The 11,131-nt window shown below is 35.6% G+C and overlaps 1 protein-coding gene across 1 annotated transcript; it reads right to left on the reverse strand.

Moving 5' to 3' along the window:
- Positions 1-10,132: 10,132 nt before the first annotated feature.
- LOC106685111 (thioredoxin) lies at positions 10,133-10,498 on the reverse strand. The gene has a single exon (XM_014427624.3). The coding sequence runs from the start codon at positions 10,496-10,498 to the stop codon at positions 10,133-10,135; it is 366 nt and encodes a 121-aa protein (XP_014283110.1).
- Between the last annotated feature and the right edge of the window lie 633 nt (positions 10,499-11,131).

Raw genomic sequence — 11,131 nt, forward strand, 5'->3', positions numbered from 1 at the left:
TTCCCCTTTGTTAACTTCACGGTAATATTTGCAGAATCACGAATGGTTTCACCGAATACTCATTCATGATGTAGACTCACTAGATGAGACTAAGTCGCTTGCATCATTATTTTGTTAGCTGCACTCCTAGAGGGTACTTCAGAGGAAATTGTAGCTAGTTCTGTTTGATTTTATCTATTTCGCAATCTTTGAACAACCCTCTTCAGCTTCCGTTCGTCTTCTATTTTTATTTTTACCAACACTAGTCTACGATTTTTCCACACACGTCATTTGGCTGTTTTATGGATGTTTTCCATTCTGCTGAATACAGGTTGTTGTGGTGTAAATGGGCATGTTGATTCTGGTTGTGGAGTTCTCTCTTCCACTTCAGCGTTGTTTTTCCTATACCACTTCCTAATCTTTGGTGTCCAAATGTTTCGATTGACCCTCTGTTATAAATAAATTAATTTAAACTTCAGGTTCTAGTAACTAAAATATCTCCTTTGTTCCAATTTCCCTCACTTAAATTCTTTTTCCTCACATTTGGAGGTGTAAGGGAGATAGATGTAAGGAAATAGGCTTTGGGGGCTACATTAAAGCGGACCATTCCATCAAGTGAGTATCTTATCAAGAGCATTTATAGATTATTTCACTCCCTTATAAACACACAAATTAACTGTAATATAACGTGAATCAAAGTCACTTTTCAGGAAATATCATTGTGTGAGGGAGATAGAAGGTAAAATGACACTCACTGATATTCTCATAACAATATACTCACAAGGGAACTAGAGGAACTAATAGTACCTCTAGCAGTTCTGTGAAATAGGTTATTATACTCGTTTTGGCGAGAATCTGTAACAGTGTTGCCAGCTATGATGAAATAAAGATTTCCAAAGTATTGCCGCCCAATTTCAAAAATTTGCATGATAAAACGTTTTTCTATATGACTAATAGGGTAATCTATAAAAAAAAAAAAAACTAATATTTAAGATCTTCCAGCAAGCATTGGGAAAAAATCGCATGAGGATAAAGAAAGAAAAAAAAGACTATTTTTCTGCCACAACTTGAGTTGTGGGACAGGTGCAGGGGATAGATATTGAGATTTTAAGTTTAGTCCTATAAACAAATTAATAATGCGATTAAAATCTTTGAAAACAATCTGAGATTATCTATTAATCAGTGGATGCAATTTCAAACAGATACATCATAACATCATACCATTTAAGATTGCATGTTTGGGAGAATGACCAATATATTTGCTTAACAAACATTTTGATTGCATAGATTTTTTTAAACAACTCTTATCAGGATCCCCGGAAACTGAGCCAATTCTGTTCAACCCTGCTAACCCTCGACATAAAGATGTTTCTGTATACAATCATTGATAAAATAGACTTCAATAACTAAACAACTTATTAATCAGTAAATTTAGGAAGATAGTTTTTCTTCTCCACATCAGAAAGTTGGGAAATTTCATATTCATGCAGGTATTGAAAACAATTTTCGTCCTCACTGTCGAAAATCTTCACTCGTATTTATAAACTGGCACGTCAAGGACAAATTTGGTTCCGCTTCTATCTTCCTCAGGCTAGCAAATTTTGTATTGGATAATAGCACCTACTACCGTTAATCCGATTTTGATAAATTTTCAGGGGTAAAGTGTTCGCACCTAATTGGTCCCATATTGATTTAAACTGGGGATTAGTTTAAAGGTTTTTGGGTCTGAATCTTTAACCCATGCAAAAAAGTAATTTTCTAAATACACCTATATTTCAAAACTAGCTCTTGCCATGACTTTTATTCTCAAACCACAAACGCTTGAAATACAGCTAATTATATGCAAAATATAAATCTACAGAAAAATAATAATTTCTAGGAAATGCGATCTTCAGAAAAGAAAATAAGGAGCTATGAAAAAAATATTTATATAAAAATTGTTAATAAATTGTAGCCTATGTAATTGTAAACTATTTATAAAATCATGATTAATGGAAAAAAATTAAGAGAAGATAAATGATATATTTGGATAAGTCACTGAAATTAGATTGTGTAGATACGAGGGTAGGTCAATTATTATCCATGATATAGTAATAAAATTTCATTGTAATCAAATAGGAAACTTACAAGTACATAATTTTTCGACTTAGTCCCTTTGCTTCTCAATACACTTGGTCCATCGTTGTACAAGCTTCATGATGCACTCATAAAAGAAGGTTTTCGGTTGAGCTACGAGTCTGGAATGCACCACTTCTTTCATTGCTTCATCCGAGGAAAATCGTCGGCCCGTTAATGTCTCTTTGAGTGGACCAAACATGTGATAGTCAGAAGGGGCAAGATCAGGACTACATGGAGGATGAGCCAGTACTTCAAAATTGAGTTTCTGGCTCTTTCATCGTGCGTAACACTTGTGCGACAATTTTTTGAATTTTTCAATCCATTAGTAGATACTACATTGTGGCAAAACACTAATCCCGTACTGTGCCAAAAGTCTTTGATGAATGTCAAGATCTCATTGGATACAAGCGCTACAGCGGTGGAGGACTGAATGGAAGTAGAAGAGTCGGGATAGACCCGGATAGAATATCAAGGCCAAGCAACATGTCCAAACCTTGGAGAAGAATAGAACACGGAGATGGTGGAAGAGAGAGAGAAAGTCACCAAGAAAATAAAAGGAATCAAACGAAACCCAGAAACAATGGTCGGCAGGAGGACCGGAAGTGGCACGGTTGCGGAAAGATTGGACATTTAGTGGCGCATTACTCGACTACGAGATGCTTCGAAAGTAGCAATGAGGGGCATATTGCTAGGCAATGTTCATATAGGTATAAAAGAAGAGACGCAGGCCAGGAGAATAGAGATCTATATAAGTAGACCCACAGAAATGGAAGAGTTAGACGGGATCGTTAATGACAAACGCCGCCAGATCATCTGGAGAACCAACACATCAGGATAAATGAAAATGGTGAACGGGAAATACGGCAGCTGTAGCATCAAAACCATCTGGTCCTCACCGGGTTTCATAGAAGACCAGATTTGCAGAACATTGAAAGATATATCTAAAGCGGGAAATACTCACTACTTGTATATTGGCAATGCAGTTCTTTGGGACAAGGTTCAGCGCCTCTGGTGGGCGGAAAGAATCGGAATAGACCGGACATTTATATGGTACACGAGGATGGTAGAATCTTGAATACTCTTCGGGAATCAGAAAGCCAAAAAGAAGTGACGCTAGCCTATCACCATGGCAAGACGAATCATAGGGGGCTTAGTGAAACTCTACAGGAGCTGCGCTGGCGATATTTTTGGTGGGAAAGCGCACTATCCAAGACACCATAGGTAAATGTGTAGTATACCTAAGCACCAAATATGACCGGCACCCACCGCCGAAGCGCCACTTAGTGAACTACAGGTGGACTCGTTTAGTTGGAGAGGGTACAAGCTGATCACGGCATTAGATGTCTTCAGTAAATTAGCAATGGCGTACCCAGTGACAGAAAAATCGGCGGAAGCAGTATTGAAGGCCCTGCGAACGTGGTTCCAGTATTACGGTGTTCCAGAAAGAATCTCATCTAACAACGGACTGGAGTTTAAAAATGCTGAAATTAGAGCAGAGATGAAAGTCTTGGAGGTAACGCGGCACTTTAATATGGTCAACCGAAAGGTAAAGGCCGGATAGAACGCTTTCAGAGTACCCTTAGTGACCTTTTTTCGCGATGGAAAAGGCGATCATCTCTTACGACCACTCGATACATTCCGTCACAGAGTATTCTCCGAGGTTATTTTTTGATAACGTGGACGTCGCAGGGACTATCGGGATACAGCAGGAGGAGAGGACTCTATTGCCGTTAACAGTAGGGCAGGACGGAGATGTGGGCTAAAATTAAGGACAGGATAGAGAGGGGGGAGCAAATTGGGTCGCAAGGCAAAACCTCCGTGTCCGCGAGTTGATAGGCAAATTAAAATTGTGACTGTCATATACCGGAAATTAGGGACGAACCGTGGAAAAGAGCTGCTGAGATACGAGGGCTCATTCAGGGTGATTACAATTAAAGAACATAACGTTGTCACCACAGAGAGTGTAAAAGAACCGAGAAACCGTAGGACAGTCCATTTGGAGCAGTTGCGGACTACAGTGGCGAAACCTTGACGACCTGGTTTGCTCTCAACCCCCTCCTAACAGAAGAAATTTTTTTCAGAAGAATTTTGTTGAAGAAAATTGTTAGTTGTCTTTTTAAATATATAAGTAATACATAAGAACTGAGAATTGACATAGACCCTCCACTTCTGCTCTTCAAAGATGGCCTTTCTCATCATACTTTCAAAACCTATATCACAGCCCTCGAAGATTGGTGTCGTAATTGGAGGATTAAGATAAATTCCAACAAATCCCATCAAATCACCTTTACCCTTCGTCGTAAACCTACTGACTGCCCTACAGTTTCATTTAACGATGTTACTCTTACCCCTGTCGAACAGATCCGCTACCTTGGACTACATTTGGACAAGCGATTAACCTGGAAATCTCACAGCAAACTGAAAAGACAGGAAACTGCACGTCGATTTCGACTATTACAACACTTACTAGACAAACGATCTAAACTTCCAACACATTTCAAAAGACTGATCTACATGACTGTAATAAGGCCAATCTGGACATATGGAGTTGAGCTTTGGGGCTCCACTAAACCTTCGAATTCCTCTCGTATTCAATCCTTACAATCCAAAATCCTTCGTAAAATCCTCAATGCTCCTTACTTTGTCACAAATAAAATCATATATAAAGACCTTAATGTTCCCTATGTAACCGATCTAGCCCGAACCAGATATCATTCCTTCCATTATAAACTCTCTAACCACTCAAACCCCCTAGTTTCTAATCTTGCATCTTCTTTCATTCCTAACAATCCTCTGAGGCGCCTGAAAAGAAGATGGCCACAAGACCAGCTAATGTAAAATTTCATTAAAGTGCTACCAATGGGTAGTTTCTCTACACGCCTGTAACACTCAAATTTAACTTAGATCAGATTTACTAAATGTATTATAATGTACAGTAGTAAATAGCAACAAATAAATATTAAAAAAAAAACTTTTAAAACATATTAGTGTCAGGTATCTTATCTTTAAAACATACAAATAAAGAGCTAAGCCGTCTTTGAAAAAATTACTTATGCAGAGGAAAGCTATAAAATTGGCTAAAACTAAGGATTGGCGATTTTATTCCTGTGTGATATATAAACCGTGTTCAATAATATTGAACGTGTAGAGAGAGAGGGGAAAATTGGGACCTAATTGTTTCTAATAAATGAAACTGTGGATAATTCGCCATCGTTTCGCTAATTAATGTGAACAGAAAAAGAGAAGAAGACATTAATACAAACCAAAATCAGCACGGCACACACCAGCAGTCTAAAAAAAAACAATCAACTAGAGACAGCATTTGAGTCCATGGCATCACAACATGGACAAAGACATTTTTTCTGTTCCGAATATGCCTAAATTGGTGAATGGCGTTGTTAGAAACCTGTGTTTTTTTTTTTTTTTTATAGAATCATCCAATCGTATCCTTATAAATTAACAAATTAAAACATTACTTATTCCTGTATGGATTGTATTTTGAGCCATTAACAATGAATAAGCAGTTAAATAATTTTAAAGGTTCATCGAAAATGTTTTGTTAGTTTATTAAAATGAAGGGTCTCTCGGAAATGGGGCTATGAAAAGACAGGAGAAATAATATATTTAGGAAGATCTAGAAGAGAATAATGGATCGATTATCAAACTTTCTTCACTCTTGAGAGCTTGAACTAATTTAAATATATAAGGAAGATATTAAAGAAAAGATTTCAGGAAGTAGGTCTGGTCTATAAGGGTTTTTTTTGTTTTGTTTTTATTTATAATGCTTCCTTAGCAAAAATTTCAAATTTTGGAAAGTAAAAAGTCATTTTCTAGAAGACATATTTATTTCGTGAATAAATAATTATCTATTCTCCTATTGTATAAATTGTATATATGGGCTTTGGAGCGAGTAGATTCCAGCGAAAGACACTCCCTCTCCGGGAGAGGCCAAGTTTATTGATATCTGAGCCGACAGTTGCCATGGTGACCGCATCACTATAACAACACCCCGCCAATCCGGACGTAGCTCCGGTTGCACATGCTCTCTTCCTCAAGGAAGGCAACACTTATACAATATACAAGGACCTCCATTTCTACATCTCGTCTTATATATGGGCAATAATATCAATAGATCAACCATCTTCAACACACGGCATTTATTAGAAGAGTAAATTGTTAAACGTCGGTAAATTTATAATAAATCATTAGTTGGCTATATTCTAATATACCTCCTATAAGTGAAATCTTTCGTAATGAAAAAAAAATCATTTGTCTCAGAAATATGGATAAATTATAAAAATACTATTAGCATACATTTTTAATACAACATCAGAAATATTTAACAGTTGATCTACAAAATATTTTTGATATAATAACATAAACAATTGAGGTAGACGTACCAGTATTGTACGTCGCGGGTTTGTGGATACTTGGAAGTTCAAAAAAAAAAAAATTAGACTTTGATCTTATTTTGTTTCTCACAATAAAATACAATTTATAAGCTCCACTGTAAACTATCTTCAGAGTTGGAGAAATTTGCTAAAATTGTTATAGATACGATATTTCTTTATGAATGGTTCATTCATGAATAAGGGTCTTATTCATGGCAATTTTAGCTATTAGTTTCAACAATAGCTAATTTTTGCCCTTTTCTGACTATCTATCAGGTTTCATAATTTATAGACAAGTTAATCTGGAATCTGGGCTATGTTCTTAATATAAGCTAATATCTTACATCTTCTGAATAATACAGGATTTTTTAAAATGAGAAACACCGAAAATATTAGGGAGCAATTAAAAAGTTAGATTGATACTTCATTTTTAAGTTAGGCCGGATTCCCAGTAAAAACAATTTTTTTTTTCTTAATGCAAATAATGAGTAGCTCCTAGCTCAGTTTTAACATTTTTGTTGGATTGTAACTCGTCCACTCGACTTAATAACGGAAGAAATATTTATAGTAATACGAAGTGTTTGTAGTAAGTATTATGCCTTTAAATACAGCGGAGCCGAAATGTCGTATAAGAACTAGAATCTTCAATATTTACTTATTACTGGCACTGTATATATGGCGGTTCCCAAGCGACAAAATGACTATTTTGTTTTTACGGTATTTTATTTTTTAGTTTTACAGCGTACATATTTTTTGGGGGTTTTATTAATAATTATAGAGTTTTTAAGTAATTAGCTGTGACTATATTTGTTTGTTCATTAAATTATATGAATTATTTTGAATGTTGGTGCAATTAGGAGGAAGCTGATGCGTTGCCCTGTGCATAGGTGCTGCGAGACCCTCCTCATATTATCAAAGAACCCAACCTTGTAGGTGTATCCCCTCCTCTCACCCCATTAACTTAATCTTGCCTAATATATGAACTATAGTAGTTTATTATATTTTTTATTTCATCTGCAACTGGCTGACAGAACTTTTTCTTAGTTCTAGGTTTTTTTTTTGTTCGTCTTCCATAGAAACCGTATATAAACAAAGTCAGAGTGGGAATGCCAAGATTCATTTCTCGGGGCTGCTGTGAAATAAATATTTTGACTGATCCAGAGGGTGGGAATCGAACCCACAAGGTTGGTACCGTTACAGTAACTTTTTTCTTCAAATCGATTAACCGTAAGTACCATTTCATTTAATTGATTTACAATTTTTTTTCTTCCATTTTTTCCGAAACTGGTCAAACGATGTTAGTTAAACTTTATTACTCTGATCAAAGTGCCTGTCAGAGCTTAGATGCCAGATTTTGAAAAATCTTTCTCCAAAATAAGTTTAATTTTATTTATATAAAATAATTAATCATCTTTATCGTTAGCAGTTAGGTAGTGGGTAGCTTATGGGTAAGGCACTGTGCTACAACCTCCAAAGACCCGGATTTGTATTCGGCAGATAATTATTTTCTTTATCACTGTAGCCGTGAATCGACCCTATTGGTTCGGGAGCCCTCCGCGGTTCACCCAGCATCATAATAAAGTGGGTACTCTTAATTGAATAAAAATCTTTTCATGGCTGCCATGCTAGCACTCACATCTATTCGACTATTGTCATAATGACTATGGAAACTTCAAAACATACTATTAGATTTTTCTTAACCTAGAAGTGGAAATATATTAATGGGGAGGATTGCCATTGTTAATGATAAAGAAGTTGCAATTTTAAATCTAGCAAGAATAAATTTCAATGTTTTGGAAAAATTGGTAAACAAGTTAAAATCTATTATGTAAAGTGGCATATCGTGTGAGTCAAACTACCTTACATACTTAATTTATGTATATGTTGTGGAGTATAGGGTTTATCGGTAGAGGGAGGGTTAAGAGATGGATGGTTTGGATCAAGGAAATAAATAGGAAGTTTGGAAAACCGGTAAGGCTCAAAATTTTAACACTACTCATGTTTACAATTGCATTGTTTGGAACTATACCTGATAAGAACCTTCGTGGAACAGTTCCCAATGGTTCCACATTCAAATTAGTATACTTGTAAAAATAGATGGTATATGAAGGCGAAGTATGGAAAGAAAAACCTGGTATAATGATGTGAAAGAATCATTGATAGGGCACGGCCTACAAAATAATGGCTCTTGTACAGAATAATCTGGAAGGCCCTACAAAACATATGTTATGAAAACCCACTGCTTGAACGGAAATACTAAAAAAAATAAATAAATAAATAAATAATAAAAAGAGCAATTTGAACAATATAGACCTCATCAGTGTTTCTCATATTCATTCCTGACTACCTCGTTGTCACCCATTATTTAATCAAGTATAGTATATCTAAGATAAGTTTGCCTGTAGGGGAAACTCAACCAACCCCCCACCCTTGCTCCTTGTTACCTACACCGTTTCAAACCCCTTCTACCGGTAAGTAACCAGGAGACAGTCCGGAACTTGGTAATCCCTAAACAATTCGGGATTGGGTAGGTATTTGAAACGCTTTTCTCCCTTATTTTCAGAATCTTAAGTAACGAATACGGGAGGTTACTCGTTTCTTTAGGTTATCCTTTATCTTTGACTGAGACTGTTATATATATTGACAAACTCTGTTCGAGCTAGCTATTTCAGATCACAGTATTTTCCAAAAAGTCATTGAGATTTCATGATCATTGTGTTCAGAAAAAACTGCCTCTGTTTAAGTTTAAATTTGTTGTGAAAAAGTAAATGTAACGATTTTCTTGATATTAATGTTTTAAAATGCAGTTTATTTGATCCTGGAATGAGATTAACTGATGATAACTGCATTAATTTATGGCTTTTCATAACAGAGGAAACATTGATTGGACCACTTTCAACCTGTTTTCATGGATATATGTAAATCTGTTCATAATTACGTTTTTGGTTTGAGAATGGATAGTTTTCCCTCTATCCAGTTATTTGACATGGTAAGCTTGTAATCTTGTAATATTAATAAAAATTGTTTTGAATAACTGATTAGAAAAGAATTAGGTCGAGGAGAGAAAATGAAAGGAAAGAAAAGACTGAGTAGGTCTGTTCCAACAATCACTTCTGAGAATCCAGATAGTACAGGATTTGGGAGAGAAAAATATGTACTACGTATGCTCCGTACAGTCAGAAATAGTTGTTGGAACAGACCTATTGGAAAGAAGAGTGGAACTTGGCGGGGAAACGTTTGTCACTGCGCATCTCTCCCCTCCCTTTATCGCCAGGCAAACTCATCTTGGATGCACTATGCTCTTTGACTAACCAATAATTTTGTAAGCCATGGTAGTTTCCCATGGTGTCCCTTAACCTTAATAGTTTAAAAACTTCCATTGTAACCTAGTTTTCTGAAATATTTATTGACAGATCTCAATTTATTTAATAATGCTAAGATATCACATTCTTTCACTAGGTTAAAGAATTGTTCACAAAGTTGCTTTTATAGTTCACAAAGTTACTTTTAATATGTTATTAAACAAATCCTTAATATAGTGCTAGGTGATAATTACTGAAATTTCGTGAACCCTCAGCCTTTATTTCTTTATGAAACACTTCGCTATCACAGACGGATTGCATTTAACGAAAACATTAGATTATTCATTTACTAGTAGTGGTAGTAGTAGTTGAGTGTATAGTTCTTAACCTTTCTATCGTCAATTTGAAATTTTCCATCTTCCCTCCGATGAAATCTTCGAGCTTTTCTTTGTTCCTGACAAAGCTAAATGTCGGAAGGACGGATACTTGAAACATAGAACCTGCTTCCTCCAGCTCTGAGACGTCGACTCTGACGAAGACAACGTCAGGATACACACCAGCTAACTCTTCCATTGTTCCTCCAGTCAACTTGCAAGGACCACACCAAGGAGCAGTGAAATCGATTACTACTAATCTACTACCAGCATTCTCCAAAATTTCTTCAAGCTCATCCATTTCTGTTACTGTTAAAGTATGGGTCTCTTTCATATTTTTGGTGTTTACTTAACTTAGATTGTCAAGCAAGTCATACCAAATTAGCGATCGTAAAATAAGTCTTTGACAGGACATGGAAGACAGATAATTAAGTAGTAAATAAAAAAAAATCTTTCAAAAGTCACATGATTGAACACAATTAAAATAGATTTGAACGAGCTTTCTGTAATACAATCTAAAAGAAAGGGAAAATGTAATTTATAAATTATCGATACTAGAAAAATTATAACCAATTCCTTTTATTCGAAATTCGATTCAAGAAAAGTGTTTAATTTCGGAAATAATTGTTAATTCAGATCGAATCGAGAAAAAAAAATCGTGAGAAGCACTGTCACTAGATCGTATTTTCCCTCATTTTGTTTGACAAATTGATTCAATTATATCGTAAATACCTAAAAACGGGAGAAAAAAAAATTGTGGGGGAGAGTTGGAAAAATGTTATAAAACGGATATAAACTGAACACAACACCCCCTTCCCTACAACATTCGACACAGTGCATTAGTCTATTGTTATCGGAAGAAAATGCGGCAGATATTTTTTTCTTACTTTTTCAAGGAGATTTATTGTGTATAGATCGTTCGGTGAAAAGACGTCTTTATTGGTACTTCAATAAAGATGTCACTAAG

The sequence above is a fragment of the Halyomorpha halys genome, unplaced genomic scaffold, assembly GCF_000696795.3.
Source record: "Halyomorpha halys isolate HHAL.00 unplaced genomic scaffold, Hhal_1.1 Scaffold659.1, whole genome shotgun sequence".
In the NCBI taxonomy this organism is placed as follows: Eukaryota; Metazoa; Arthropoda; class Insecta; order Hemiptera; family Pentatomidae; genus Halyomorpha; species Halyomorpha halys.

What these genes read in the sequence shown, in the direction of transcription:
- LOC106685111 (XM_014427624.3), bottom strand. Translation starts at nt 10,498, where the DNA reads ATGAAAGAGACCCATACTTTAACAGTAACAGAAATGGATGAGCTTGAA.